The 16,479-nt window shown below is 38.0% G+C and overlaps 1 protein-coding gene across 11 annotated transcripts in view; it reads right to left on the bottom strand.

Moving 5' to 3' along the window:
- LOC145680197 (uncharacterized) overlaps positions 1 to 16,479 on the bottom strand; it is a 161,061-nt gene that overhangs the window by 79,266 nt on the left and 65,316 nt on the right. The window contains exon 4 of one of the 11 annotated variants that reach the window (XM_081750462.1): positions 2,334 to 6,609. The exons of 9 other annotated variants lie outside the window; for them this stretch is intronic. In XM_081750462.1, the coding sequence (XP_081606588.1) occupies positions 6,360 to 6,609 (250 nt within the window). In that variant the 3' untranslated portion in view covers positions 2,334 to 6,359. Of the gene's footprint in view, positions 1 to 2,333; positions 6,610 to 14,940; positions 15,347 to 16,479 lie in introns of those variants that run through there. One more of the 11 variants, XM_081750461.1, reaches the window with a different exon arrangement.

The following is a 16,479-nucleotide window of genomic DNA, read 5'->3' as shown; positions in this document are numbered from 1 at the left end:
TATCCGAACATATCATACTTTCCTAGCCATCAGCTATCCACGTTACATGTTCGCAGCATCACTTGCGTCGTGCTAAGGTGTTACGGTTACTTATCATCGGTTCCGCCCATATAACCCAATCCCGTATTGTATGTCCATGACATGTAACTCAAGGCGGATTGTGTTTGTCGACATAGGTTATGCAAGGTGCTACTTAAATTAGTCCACCATTTGCATTGTAGTCGCACGACGGTTCTGAGTGACAATCCGGTTTAGTGGTCGGGCGGACCTGTCACTGAACGTTTTCTTCCGAACACTATTCCTGTTCGCTGATGTGGTTTTGCCGTAAGTGTTGTAGGCCGTCACCATCTTAGACACACGCACCACATCTGCAACTTTCGTCCAGCTCGCTCCACATAACCGACCGCCAACAATTGGAATAAGGTAGATCACCCATTTTACAATGCCACCGTCTGTTCACTCCCCACTGCCGTTCTACTGCCCCTCAAGTAGTACGGAATTACTCTAATATACTACTCCAGCAGCCCGCGCTGCAGTCATCACCTGACCATCGCCAATTTATAGAGTTGACGTTTTTCCATCTCCAGGTATTTCCATTAACGAGATAAGTATCTCCACATTTTAAAGTCGACATAAAACTTAAGTTGCACAGTTTGTCGATAAATGTGGAAGGGCAAAATTATTTGAGTCAAACATTTACTACATTGCCCCAGTAATGATTTGTTTCTATATCTTAGAAAAGTTTTTTTTTTTTTTTTTTCAAACTGTAAAGGTAGAAATTTAACTCTTCTCCGAATACATAATTAAAACAAGGAATAAAAATATGCTGACAAGATACAAAATGGGTACGCACAACTACGCAACAGTATACATCAAAGGGATAAAAAGTCCCAATCCACATGAGTCTGTTGAGGTTTCACGAGTTACGGCTTCTAAACAATATCCAGTCATTTCAAAAATTTTCTTTAAAACTATTGAATATATTAATGTCTATTCAGTAGCAAAAGTAGGATATCGACTAGTGAGTCTTGTGTGAAAAGGTTAAATAATAACCATTCTACTCCCCAATAGTAAACGTTTACCACCTTCTACTAAAAAATCGTCTACTCAAGTATAACCAATGAATAATACACCCCTGCTGCACTCGATTCTACTCTTACGATTTTCTATGATGATATGGAACTGATATAGATACACGAGGTAATTTCGGAGATACACACAACACTCATTCTTAAATATGGAAAATAAACTTCTCAGATGAAGCCTGAAAGACTCACCAAATTGGAAATGTTGCCTTATATTTTGTTCTATCAAATTGGCATTATTTTGAAAGCGCCATCTTGTTTCCGTCTATGTGTTAAAGAGATGTTATTCGTCTCGTATGAAATCAGTCTTCGAAAAGAACGCTGGGATTTAGTGGGGTTGCACTTAGGTGGTTGAATGATACACTCTTGAATGGTCTCTTTCGCAACTCGAAAACAAAAGGTGTGCTACTAAAATCACCTGCATATCGCGACAAAATATATGCTTAAGTGCATTTTCAGCTCAGTATGTTTCTGTGTGTGCACCGATCACAGCACGACATAAGTCCAAGCGATAATCAAGGCGTACAGTAACAATTGCCTTTTGATTCCTGCTCTCAGATTGTTCACATTATCGATTTTAACATGGTACAATTGTCTGATGAAATCTTACAAGAAAAATATCTAATGGTGCATACATACAGAGAAACGTACTGACATGCAAACGCAATTCAACATTTTCGTCATAGTATAGTTGATTCTGGTAGCACTGCATTTGTTTCTGCACTAAGTGGCCAAAAAAAGGGGTGTACCATTGAACCAGATAACTGGTATCACCTCCTGCGCAGAAGTCCCATGAAACCCCACTATTCTTCCTATACCTCGGTATACTTGCTCTATTAAAGCCTTTAAAATAGTAACACTTCTTAACCTCGTTCAATACCCTGATAATCAAACCTACTTAACGTCAGAAGCGAAAAACAGCTCAGTTATTGGACTTTTTGAAGTTCCGCATAAGAATGGATATTAAGGTTTCTAAACGATTAAGCGACATCTGTAATGTAAATCGAATTGAAGATTCGCGGAACTTTATACTTAACGCGATTCAGCACATCTACTAATGCTATTCAAAGCCCGCTTTTGTACCAAAAAAAAAAAAAAAAAAAAACTAACGCGATTATTTATTTTGCTTAATAAGACAAGTATAGAATTGTTAGTTTTGCATTTCAACATTATTTAAAGGTGATAAGTTATGCTCCAGATGCACTTAAGGCCATTTAATGAATATTAGGAACAGAGATTTATATTATCCAAAAAGATGGCGTCAAAGACAATTTTCTTAACATTTATTCTGCATTTGGCAAAATGAAATATATTTACATTGATATAAATACTTATGTTTGTATTTTTAATATAGCAAAAATATGCAATAAATACTTCAGACACCAGCAAATACTAAATGAACAAACATAAGATTTCGTATATTTTACTACGCACTCTACACTTTTGGACGTAAACTTTACTGAAAGACCACTATAGGACACCTTTTTCGGAAGGTTAATGACACCCTAAGTACTTCTCATCTAACATTTCTATCGAGTTTAAAAGTTCTTGAAGTATTTGTTTCATTAAAAAAAAAAAAAAAAAAAAAAAAACAGTGTAGCCTTTTTCTTGATTGTTTTCGAGGTATTAAGAAAAAACTATTACATACGACGGGAGGCCATTAAATTACCCTCACTACGATAGAGATGTGTATTAGTAATACAAAAATTTAAAGAGTGATAATTTGGCTTCTTACTAATGTATGTCTCGACAGATTCTGTTGCGTTGATTAAGTCAGAAAACTAGGAGGCGAAGGCATGTAGCGCAAAATCGAATATCAAGTTGTGATTAGGTTTCTCCATCTTAAAGAAAAATCGGCTCAAACGATAAATGAAGAGATGAAATGCGTATGGCGAGGAATGCTCATCTTATGAGATAGTGAAATGCTGCAAGAGAGGATTGAAATGTTGCCGCACAAGTCTACAGAATGACCCAAGAGAAAGGTCGTTCCTTAATGGCAACAGACCCAAGCGCAATGGCAAATTTTTAAGTGAATCGAAGATAGACGTGTAATTATTAATTCTTTGACTAGGGAGATAAATATTAGCTTGGAGTCAGTTCACCATATTACATGATATTCTGCACATAAGCAAAGTGGCAGGCAATAAATTGGACTCTTTAATTCTTGACAACTTAAAAAAATGCAATACTACAAAAGCAAGAATGCTATTTTAACATATTGGCGACAATGAATCAATGGTAGGCTTATCTATATGACCATGAAATCAAAGAAATGAGCAAACCTTAGAAACATACCTTGTCCAATACCCCCAACAGACTAAAGCGCAGCATTCATCCAGCAAGGTCATACTCATGTATTGGGACCAAAAAGGTGTAACCTTGGCTGATTATTCACGAAAAGAGGCTACAATCATAGGAACGTGCTGCAAAAGTCACGGAATACTATGAAAGCTAAGAGACTTTAGACAGGTGTGTTGCTGCCAGCAGATAATGCACCGGCACACCAAGCGGCAGAAACGTTCACTTTTGCGCGCCAATATGGCTATGAACCTTTGTCCCAACCACCATCTTTACCGGATATGGCTACGTCCGATTACTTCCTATCCAAAAATATGGAGAAACAATTGCACAGTAGACACTTTGCGGATGATGAGCAAGTCATTAGTGCGGTAGAAACTCCAACTCCGTAGACTTTAATGCATATGGTATTAACGGACGGATTCATAGATGTGACAACTGTAAGGCTATAAAAGGTGAATATGTAAAGAAGGACGCGTTCATGGGTCAAATTATTGCAAATCCTTCGCTCATCTCTACAATGGTGAGGGTACGAACTTTCTGGCCTCTCTTCATATGTTTAAATTTACGACATTAAGCTTTAATTAATACGTGTATTTATTTACACTATCATAACCAGCACCAACATAAAATACGTAACTTACGTAGCTACATTTCAGTCAAACTGCATTTGTTTTTACACAACAGAATTTTAAAAACACCAGTGTCAAGCGCCAAAGTAACGATAAAATGTTTCTAACAAGGGTACTTACAATGAGTTCATATCGAAACCTGCCGTGAAATTGCATCAGAGGAAGAAAGTTCCATGGAAACACCACACACACAAAACAGCTGTGATTATAAACTGGAACAGCCCGAGAGTGATGGTGAAATGTCGCTCCCTCTCGATAGTCTGAATAATATACTTCAATGTGGGACGAAAGAGAAGCAGAAGGGTGGTTTAGCATTGGAATATGAGAAGCACAACGAATAAGCATTGTGTTGTTACACTGCCACTCACATTCCTGCCTAGTGTTCTGTTGACAATATTGCACATGCACTTTAAACTCAGGAGTGTGTTAAGAATATAAGATCGTGTCCCTGAATCACGGTGAAGAGAACGAAAAATGAATGGAAGACAGCATTTTCAGTATACTATCTCTATGGAAAACCAATTCTTCCATCATGATTCACTTACTTTAATAATCGTCTCCCTTAGACTGAACATACATAATCGTAGGACGTTAAACTGAAGTATTTCATTTTTTTCAAAATGAATTTCTCAGAACGTATCTTCTCTGGCAAAAGACAAAGTCAAATGGCTGGATTTTCCCTGTGGTACCGGTGAAATCTGGAGAAGCGTAATAGTATTGTTTGGAGAAACGTCTTGTAGACAAGTTGTATCGCCGCAAGTTCTCCAAGAGTTGAGAAGAAGAGCAGAATGTTCTAGACAGAAAGAAAAAAAATCCTTTTTAAACCAATATTGGAATACCATTTTCCCCATTTTTCTTGACTAGTAGCAGAGAGTTTGTTTCGAAACTCAGGGACCGAATTTCCACTCGGCTCCTGTAGTACGACAAATAATTTCACCACGAGGAAACCATCCATACTAATAATGGGTGTTATTATGCAAGCATGAATCAATGCATTAACCGACTGAGCAATTGTTTGTATGTGCTTTTCTCCAACGAATGTCTAAGTTCGTTTCGATCGCATTTCGTGGGCAAAACCACTTTGATCAGTGTTCTAACTGGAAGAGGGGGTATAGTGCACAAATTGCTCTGTGGTTGCCTTCACGAATTGTTCTTTCTTCTCCTTTCTGCGTATAAGCGCGAGATACAACTTTGGTAATTTTCCTTTCTTTTACTTTGGAAATATTTCTGTACCTGAGAGCATGAAGTACGTAAGTCACAAATCCTTGTTATCCAAAAAACAGCAGAAACACCAAAGCACTAAATTCATATTGGACATACTACATTCTATACTTGGTTAATTACGTAATCAACTCGTATAGAACAATATACAACCAACCATTCGTTGCAGGCCTCCGAAAGTTATACAAACCTTGTTTTAACTCATTTTCGTCAAAATTGGACTTACGCACTTCATGCTCTCAGGTATAGATTTCTTGAATCTGTTTATCCAATGTATGGAAGCGCCACACTTACGTGTACTAATTGTAAGTTATCTGGAAATCTCAAAATCGTAAGTCTTCATCAGTAACATTTCCGATGTCCATTTTATGGCACTTCTACAGAACGAGAATATAATTTCTCATACATCATCATCTTATATTCTATAGGGTTTGCAGACAGTTTCCAGCTTTTCCCACAACCCCACTGAACGAAAATTACATACAGACATCGCTTTTAACCACCTTTATTCACCCATATATGTTACAGTTTTCTTCTAGAAATTCTAGCTGACGTCTTTTTCTTTGAAATAGTTCGAACTACTGGATTTGCACGGCGATTGGTTTATTTCAGTGGACGCGGACTTGAGAATCGAGCACGGACCCGCATCCCTGCTATGAATTTGTACAAGAAGAGAAATCACGTTACTTTCACTGTCTTCCTCTCCTATGTCCAGAACTTTTTAAAACAAAACGCTTGTACCAGTACGGTGATTTGCCATTACTTCTTTTTCTTCAGTTTATTATCTCTGACTAGCAAAACTCTTTCCCCTGGAAATCACGCAACGCAAACGGGAGAATATTAACCGAATTAACAATGGAACACGTTTTTACTGCATGACTGATCTGCACCTACTGATTTATAGCATTAGACTGCTGAAATTATCAGGCATCTCGCATAATGTACAACGCCTGCGGCAAACCGAAACCAGAATTGCCACTACCTGCTGGCTCGTTAGGTTCCAGTTCATAACTGCAACTGCTGTTTTGTGATTGGTGTTTTTATGGGGCTTCCATGCTCTGAGGGAAATTTCACGGTAGGATTGAATATAACCTCATATTGAGTTTCCTTTTCAGTGGAACTCTCAGTTTGCATCTCGATGGACGGACCTCAAATGTCTGACATAACTGCTTTTTCGGTTAAAATCTCTTCCACATATTTGACAAGCGAATGGTTTTTCTCCTGTATGAATCCGTGTATGTCGATCAAGTTCTACTGCTGAACGAAAACTCTTGAAGCACAAAGCACAAAAGCGTTTCTTCTTATAGATTGTTGTTGCTGTTCCGGTGTCGAACACATTTGGCATTATTGACTCTGAGGAAGGCACATGGAAGCTGGAAGGACAAAATTTTAATCGTTTCTTTTCGTAGTATGGACACTGTATCTTTTGCAAAACATTTCATAAAAGAAATTATAACCGTACAGTTTAATTAACATCACATCACAGGTCTCACAGCGCTGGATCTACATATCTATCAATATTTAAAAGGTAAGTAATCATCAACTCTTTGATATTACTCCTCACTGAGGACCTAATGTTCTCAACTGGCGGAAATTGAAGCAGGGAGAAGTAGCGTGTATGTAAGACAGTTTTCTTAAATTACAACACAGATTTAGGCTGAATTAGAAGGCGCATCCCAGAAAGAAACCTTCCCACTCATCCCATAGCTAGGAAACCGTGTGTTGCGCGAAGTGACTGCGTCCACGTGAGAGAGTAAGGTCCTATCATGGCGCACGCGCCAGCGGAACTTCCGTAGTACTCTCGGTAGCATTGTGGCAGTGGTTGAAGATTGAACAAGGTATAGCGCCCATTGGAATCCATAGTCAGTTCTGTTGTTGTGAAGTGACGATTCTGCATGATGTGTTCCCGAACAAGGTCCATAAGCTCGTCTGTGTGACGGACCACTGCGCTCCTCATCATACATATTTTGCTGCAAATTGTCTACACCAGCAACGCTCCATCTGCTTTCTCATGACGTTAGGCTCATAGACTTGGCACAGCTGACGATGGATTTCAATCGGGCACTCAAAAACTTTATCACTGCTTGCACTTCACACGTAGCGGGAGATGGAATAGGAACGTCCATCTTCAACCACTGCCACGACGCTACTGAGAGCACTAGGAAAGTTATGCTGGCGCATGAGCCATGCTAGGACCTTACTCTCTCATGTGCATGCAGACGCTTCGCGCAACATACGGTTTACAAGCTATGGGACGTGTGGGAAAGTTACTTTCTGGATGCGCCTCGTATTAACCATGTACTGTACATAAAAAGCAGAGGCGAATCAACACCTAGCAGACCAGTGGTTTCCAACCGGTGTGCCGCGCAGTCCCATAGGGTATGTAGCAAAATTTTAGAATTTAAAAATCATGAAACATTTAACAATTGGTTAAAATCGATTTTGAGACAAACTGTAATACCAGTCTAGCGGGAGCAACAATGCACAGTACTACAAAGTCACTACTTTATAAAAGCGTATGGGTTTACACTATTTATAATTTATTCGGCATATGTAAAGAAAGTTTAAAAATGTAAGAAAACAGAATGAGAAAAATATATTGTTGATTCTATACATATCTTGAATATTTTTTTTACATAGTCACCGGTAAGTACCAATCAAATTCATTAAGAACGTCAAGTAAGAAAAAAAGAACGTTTTGACTCTGTAATGAAATATATGATACAGGGGAGTTGACCGAAGATTTTCTGAAGATTATCATGATACCGTTTGCTTAGAAATCGAACCCAGAGAGATGTGAAGGCTACAGAACTACCAGTTTTATATCGCATGCAGCCAAATTATGCTTCGAATACCGAGCAGAAGATGAAATGGAAGAAGAAATTAAGCTGAGGGGGATCACCTCGTGTTTAGGACAAGTAAGGGCACAAGAGATGCAATTGATTATAAAAAAGAGATGTATTTTATTGATCTAAAAAGGCTTTCGACTGCGTGAACTGGGAATTGTAGTCTGGGGGTTCTAAAGAAGATTGGGTTGGAATAGAAAGATCGAAGACTCATAAGAAACATATACGAATCAATAAGTGTACGAACAGGAAAAGAAGTAACAGAGCACAATGCAACTGGAAGATGAATTGAACAGGAGGTCTCGTCAACATTATTTAATATCTACCTAGAAGAGATAAAGAGTCCACATAAGACGGCATTTCGTAAGTGGTAGAATGATTTGGTGTCTACGGTTTGCAGATGATATGGCGCTTGTTGCGGAATCTGAAGAGAAAAACAATACGTGTGAGGAAAACTTGTGAAAGAGACGTGAAGAATATGGAATCAAAGTAAATGTTAGAAAAACAAATGCCATGGTGATCGGAAAGAAAGCGCTCGATGTAAAACATAGGAGGAGGCTGGAAGAAAATAGAACAGACGACTAGTTTTCGATACCTGGTTGTATTATTAATGATGATATGAAGTGCGAACGTGAAATAAAAGCAAGGATAGGAATGGCGAAGGAAGACTTTAGGAGAAAGAAATCTATTTAATGTCCTTGAATAGAGTTGTTTTGAATGCTTCGTGTGGACATGGATGTAATGGGGCGTATACGACAGTATACGGTGTATACCCACCTAAAATTTTTAGTCCAGCGCATACTCACCTTAAATTTACGAAAGAATGAGTGTATATTGGGTTGCGTATACGCCAAGTAGTCTTGCGTATACCCACCAAAATTTCTAGCATTACACCACTGCGTGTGGAGTATTGTGATGTATGAATCAGAAACATGGACATTATGCAAAAATTATGAAGAAAAACGGAGCTTTCAAAATGTTGGTGTGGAGAAGGATGGAATTAGCTGGGTCGAGCAGAAAACGAATGAGAGGGTATAAGAAATGGTGGGGAGAAAATAATTCCAGGTATCACTGAAAAGAGGAAGAGAAACTGATTGGAACATTGAGAAAGAACTATATTATGAGGGACGCCTAAGAAGGTATAATGACGGGAAAGAGAGGGAGGGGCGAAGAAGGCTACAGTTGATGGATGGTAACAGAAGAGAAAAACTTAGACAGAGACTAGCTGAATGCCGTACAGCATGGAATATTTTCAGTTGCGGCAAGTGACGTACCAATAATAGCAAATACCTATGATTATGATTATCACCCCCAAAAATTGACTGTCTTTGGTAGTATAACTTTTTACGGGTCCTCTCTGCAGAAATCTGTCGCCGGAGACTGCTATCATTAGCACGTTAGTGCCACTGGAACGTTGTGAAGGCAGGCGTTTTTCCGGTGAAAGAAGAAAGGAACAAAGAAAGAGCACTACGGGCAATGTTGGGACTGCAAGAGGACTATTTAAAAAGTTCCCATAGAAATTTCTGAATTGTCAGAACAGTATGGGCAGGTGTTGTCATGAATCAGAAGAATTAGAGACCGTAGAGCATATTTTCTGGCACGCGTAGCCGTGTCAGTGTTGCCAATTCCACTTTTAAAATATCGGCACTTTTTGGCATGTGCCTAGTCACAAGATCAAACACGTATGTCGCGTTGTTGTGGTAGTTAATGGTGTTGTCAGTCAGAAAAGATTGGGATCCACTGTATTAGACTACTTTAAGTTTTGAAATTACTCAAGAACATTTAGTTCAAACAATTTATTTCTATCCATAAACTGGAATAAAACTACTTATTTAACCACAATAATGTTCAAAATCATACTTCGTAAAGCGACAGAATATTTATTATATTTTATCCCCAACATGTTTGAAACAATAATCATTTCTTTGACGGTGTCCAACCAACGGTAGGGTGAATCTTCCTCACATGATTAGATAAGTTGCGTTTGTTGCTACAGGTCCTGCTGCACATTGGACAGGGAAACGACTTCTCTTGAGAATGGATGCGCATATGCATATCGAGCGTACTATATGTGAGAAATGACTTGTTACACATCAAGCAAGTTAATATCTTCGGAGGTTTATCACATCTATTGTTACCATCCAATGTAGGACATCGATCACTGAAAACACAGAAATGAAGTGCATTTCACATGCAGAAACACAACGCATAAATTTTACTTCTCTTACTGTATGGAATTACATTTTCACAAAAGAAGGTATTTCTGAACAGCTATAGGTCATTAAAAAGAGGAAGGATTTTGTTTAAACTTTATGTTGTAATATCCCGTACACGGTTCTGTTTACAACCAACCAACACGTGCTTATATTTATAAACACCATGTGCGTCCTACAAACGAACTACTACAGTGGCAGACGACAGGCACACTAGCGCCACCGCCACACTGGAACACCTATAAAATTAGGATGATTTCCATTTTTTATATTAATCTACGGCTGGTCACCTCTTCTCCCTTAGCTTGCTTGAAGCTCTGGGAGCTACCTAATCCTAAAGTCTCTAGCTTGCTCGGAGCTCTAGGCCTCCTTTCCTGCCAACTTAGTTTGTTGAAAACTCGGCAGAACTCCTAATCTCAGCCACCCACCTTGCGTGGAACATTGGGGATCTTAAGGGGACAGACTACTAAATATTTTTCAAAAGCTAACAATTTTGCTTTTGCCAGTTTTTCGTAAGTGAAATGAGATAAGGAAATGTAACTTACCTCAGTAATAGATAATGTTATTCTACACCCGAAAATACGAATCGGAAGAATTTTCAGTGTTGCCATCCATAGAAATTACAGTGTCACCAGAATTTGAATTACCCCAAAATCTAGGTTATGGGAACGACTAGAAAAATTAACTCAACGGCAATTGATGACTTATCCTGCTGTTTGTGTTCCTTGTTAACTACTTTTTAAGTATTATTTGTATTTTAATTCCACTGATAATTAAAAGTTGTTTATTTTGTACTCTTTATTACAAAATAAATACAATTATTATTTAAAAAGTAGTTAACAAGGAACAGACAGCAGAATAAGTCATCAATTGCCGTTGAGTTCACTTTTCTAGTCATTGCCATAACCTAGATTTTTGGGTAATTCAAATTCTGGTGACACTGTAATTTCTATAGATGGCAACACTGAAAATTCTTTGCATTCGTATTTTCGGGTGTAGAATAACATTATCTATTACTGAGGTAAGTTACATTTCATTATCACTTTTCATTTACGAAAAACTGGCAAAAGCAAAATTGTTAGCTTTTGAAAAATATTTAGTAGCCTGCTCCCTTAAATGTACTCCACTTAGCTTGCACGGAGCTTTGTAGATATCTTTCCATATGTTGTTCGGGCCTTGGGATAGTTTTCTCTACCTAGACATTAGTGGATTATTTACACTAGAGTCATTTTGTATCATACTGTTTATAACAGGAAGATTTTTACAATAAAATAAGGTAGTAGGAGAAAATGTTTCCTTGTATAATTTGCTATACCTAAGAGCTTTACATGGCGGAGGCACCGGGTATTGATCCCGGCACCTCTAAGAAGAACTTTACAATGTCAACTAATAACAGGAAGAGCTTATTCCATTTTAATTAACAGTGGTCCAACCTTGATGGTTTTTACATATAGGGTTTCCATATTTCTAGACTAAGAAACCTGTACACTTGAAGAAAAATTACAGTATATTCATAGCTATGCACTTGATTCTTGCTGAAATATTAGGATTAATTATAGTAGGTCAAAACTCGCCAAAAGTTGAGTGATAGAGAGTAGATTATTCTTATAAGTTGAATATCGATGACTAATAAAAGGAAGATTTTTAAAATATCGCACTAATGATATGTACTGGAGGAAAACTTGAACATTTTTTCTCGGTGGACGGAGGATGTATATCCGCAACTGTCCTGGATAAGCCGGGACGTTTGGGAGCCATAGCCACATAGGCTTTTGTGATTAATAAAGGCCTTAGCTGGAATAGTTTTTAAAAAATGTCTCTAGATAATTGTACAATTGTATCCTATAATGAGTCAATGAGAAAGCGGTTACTGGTCGTCCAGAGCAGTTTGAAAATTGCCACTGCTTGACGAGTGTACCTCATAGGAAAACGTAGTATTTTTTAGTTTTGTGTAGGTATAATATATTCTTGCAAGACACATTCATAAGAAATAATGCCTCCTTTTATCGCTCCAGGCTGTACATAACTGATCGCTCAATTTTCTCAAGAATACTCAAACTGGTTGACGAACGTCAACTGAGATTGACAGGTAACTAGGCAGAACCTCTCATGGGTGTTCTCATTTATTAATCTGGAGCATAGCATACGATTGCTTAAATCTTCGAAAATTGTCAAGAGGTTTTCCCACATAACTGATCGATGGACCAATGGGCCTAACCTCACGATTATTCATACGTTGAGTAGATAGTGTTTACAACGAGTCTTACAGGGTACGAATCATGTATACATCATTATCAACCTAAAGAAAACTAACTCCGTGCATTGGAAATGCCGTTCATCACTTGCAGCCATGAAATTTCAAGTTACGTGCTCCGCACAGAAGGTTAAGCATTCAGTGATCTGAAATTCTCAAGGTACCATCTGCTAGTTCACTTTCAGCAGTGAGGGGTAAATGAGAATGATGCATCATACACCGAAGTACTACCACAACTCCAAGCTGAAGTCCTAAGAAAATGTTGTCTTCCTGACTTCATCAACTAGAGGGGAATTGCGAAACTCGGGTAGCAACTTTTTGACCTGCTCCATAGCCCAAGTGATGTTCACTTGTTAGGAACCCTAAGCATCAGATATTGGGCTGCTGATACGTTGACATTTAAGCAAATCAATATTGATTAGGAATTACATTGAAAAATGAAAATAGTTCTTAAGAACCTAATTCACATTTTTTTGTACTCATTTGAAACCTATTTACTGACTTTCCCTCCTACATTAAAAGAATACGGAATACACAGTTATCACCTCGTAGGTGTGTAACACTTCTTACAGGCTCTAATTATAGACTAATTTCTCATAAGGCTTCGTACTGTTCAATATTTTCCTAGATTTTACTCTAAACCTTGACACTGACATTAAACAAGGCAAGTTTGTACTCAAGACAATCATGACACGGTAAATCTTACATCGACCGTCCTCTGAATGATTGCAATAGCCTACGTAGGGGAATTTTTGAAAGCTATTTGAATAATTATCCGAAAGGGTCACCAATTCACACAGGACCTCAGAGTCGTTATTGAATGTGATTAGGATCATACTAAGGACTTGACTAAGACTGAATCATGCTGTAGTCAAACCCTTAGTATGACGCTAATCGTACGTAAGAACTGAATAAGGACAGAGTTTTTGATAAACTCTATTGAGAGCATTTTCAGCGAACAAAAATCGCACAACTCTATGAAAATAAAAACTCTTAAATGTCACGGAAAAGATAGAGAAATGGAATAGTAAGCACGCATATTTATGTGAGTCGAAAACGTCTGGACGAATAGAACACTGGAGGAAACTTAGAGAACTTTATTTCCCCTCCCCCCCAACAAAATTGCATGCAAGAATGTCAGTGTGGAAATTGAGTATCAACAATGTAGGGAAAAGCAACTGAATTCAAGTCACGTCGTATTTGAAATACTGTGTTGCAAAAATAGCTGCCACTAACTGAAAATTCTAATTCAGCAATTGTTCTTTCAATTAATGCTCAAGCAGTTAACTCAAGTTTAAAACTGCTGAAACATCAAATTGATTGTCCTATACTGTTGATATAAATTTAACAGATGGAAAAGCCAAAGAAACAAAAGTGATACAGTACCAGTACATCTTATAGATATATCCGTGATTGTATAGACTACAGCTGGTGACAAGCGTTTCGTGTAAGGCCTACCGCTCACTGGCGATAAAACAGTTGGGCAACTATTTCGACGCTCTCGCCTACGGTCAGCAACTCCACGGAGACAGAAGTTTTGTTGCCACATGTCGCTCACTGGCGACAGCAACAGAAAAGTTGCCGTGTATTTGATATCACAATTTAGCGGGGTTGGACACAGTCCGATGGATTTCGAAGAGTGGTAATGCTGAATTTAAGGGGGAAAAAAGAAAGAAATACGGGTGCATCACATACAGTGAAAGAATGCTGAAGGGAAAATTTTACACGCTATATAATTATTTACGCAATTATCCCTCGAAACTCATTCCAGTTTCTTATAACAGCGAAACACCCTTCCTTTCCACAATTTCTTCTTTATATCTGAATATTCTTGCGAACTTTATGTAACGCTGGGTGTTTCTCTTATTTCCTCAACTTTTCATTGTCTTTATCGCTAATTAAAGACATATTAGCTTCCATTGCAAACATCTCTTTTCACGCGTTACACACGGAACAAACTTGTGTGGAAAAATAAAAACTTGCAGAAAACATTATACATTTATCTCCCTACTTGGAGGCACCTCGGCAACTTTTCTATCGCTGTCGCCGCAGTGAAAGGACTCCAATAAGACTCAATGCTTTTTTTTAGTTATTGCGCAACCTATTAGTCGCCGAGCTGTTGCCCTGCTTGGCGACACCTCGGCAACTTCTCTATCGTCGTCGCCTCAATGAGCGGACTCCCATAAGATTCCATGCATTTAGAAAGGGCAACAAGATAGCTGCCCGACAGAAAGTTGCCTAAGTTAATTCAGCAGTAAGTAGGCCTAAGTTAACTCAAGGTTTTGTAATGTATGTAACAACTACAAAATGGAGAACTCGGGCAAGACATCGTTGTAAGGCGCATTTTACACTCTTATAAACTAAAGGTAATACAAAAAATTTCGCAAACTTGCACAAGACTTTATTAATATGGGAAACAAACATTACATACTTTATTCCTACATTGCAGTAATTAAATTTCTTTATCACAATAGAATTCTAAAAACAACCTCTTCTTTGGTATCGCCAATTTAACGGGCCAAAATAATAAGATTCTGCTCATCTATCGTAATTTGCATTTGGATGGACTAACCTCAAATGTCTTACAACATTGGATTTTCTGTTAAAATCTCTTCCACATATATTGCACAAGAATGGTTTTTCTTTTGTGTGAATCCGTATATGACGGGTGAGTTCTTTCGGTCTATAAAAGCTCTTAAAGCACACATTACAAACGTACTTCTTCTCAAGAAATCTCGTCACTGTTTTAGTGTCCAACACATTGGGAACAACTTCCTCTGGAGAAGGCACTGGGAAGCTGGAAGGATAAAAAAAAAAAAATCTATCTGTCCAGTCTGTACATTTTACCTTATGCAAAACATTGGCAAAGAAAAACAATAACAAGTCATTTAAGTTAATCGATCATATACTGTATATATATATAAAAAAAAACAGCGAACATAGATTTACTTACACAGCGTATCTTAAACAGCTGGACCATCGAACTTAAAATCTACAAAAAAAAAAAAAAAAAAAAAAAAATCCCGGCAATAAAGCTTTTGTCAGGATTAATTATTAAAAAGTTGATTTTTTCAGGAAGTGCCAGACCACAATATAAAGTGTTTTTTTCTGAAAAGTCCTGACTCCTCACCCTCTTGCCTTCCTTTCTAAAGAAGCGAGGAATAACCGTGAATGAACATACTATAAGGCCTACCGCTCACTGGCAACATTTTGTCGGGCAACTATCTTGTTGCTCTGGCTAAATGCATTGACTCTTATGGGAGTCCGCTCACTGAGGCGACAGCGACAGAAAAGTTGCCGAGGTGTCGCCAAGCAGGGCGACAGCAGGGCAACAGCTCGGCGACGGAACAGTTGCGCAACATCTAAAAATGCATTGAGTCTTATGGGAGTCCGCTCACTGAGGCGACGGCGACAGAAAAGTTGCCGAGAACCTCCAAATAGAAAGGTAAAAAATAAATGTTTTCTACAAGTTTTTTTTCACGTAACAGTTCGTTCCGTGTATAGCGCGTGTAAAGAAGTGTTCGCAATGGAAACTAATACATTCTTTGATTAGTGACTAGCATGTCTTTAGTGATAAAGACTATGAAAACTTAATTGAGGATATAGAGAAACGCTCAGCGTTAAAGAAGAAATATATATATAAAGAAGAAATTATGGAAGGAAGTGTGTTTCGCTGTTATAAGAAACTAGAATGAGCTTTCCAGCCAAGAAAAAACAACACAGGTAGCTACATTTTTCGATATTGACATATCGCTGTCATACTACACACTACTACTTTCATTAATTTCCCACAACTAGAAAAAAATACAGATAAAATTATCATTTTCAAGTTTCTTTCCATTTCAAATATATATATATAAAAAAAAAACTGTACTGTATAAAAATGGCCGATTTTAAAACGTGAAGAATACGCGGGAAGAACGAAGGCTA

This window comes from Thermobia domestica, chromosome 3 (genome assembly GCF_964235325.1).
Source record: "Thermobia domestica chromosome 3, izTheDome1.hap1.1, whole genome shotgun sequence".
In the NCBI taxonomy this organism is placed as follows: Eukaryota; Metazoa; Arthropoda; class Insecta; order Zygentoma; family Lepismatidae; genus Thermobia; species Thermobia domestica.
Note: the sequence above shows the minus strand (reverse complement) of the source record. Positions and strands in the feature narration are given on the sequence as shown.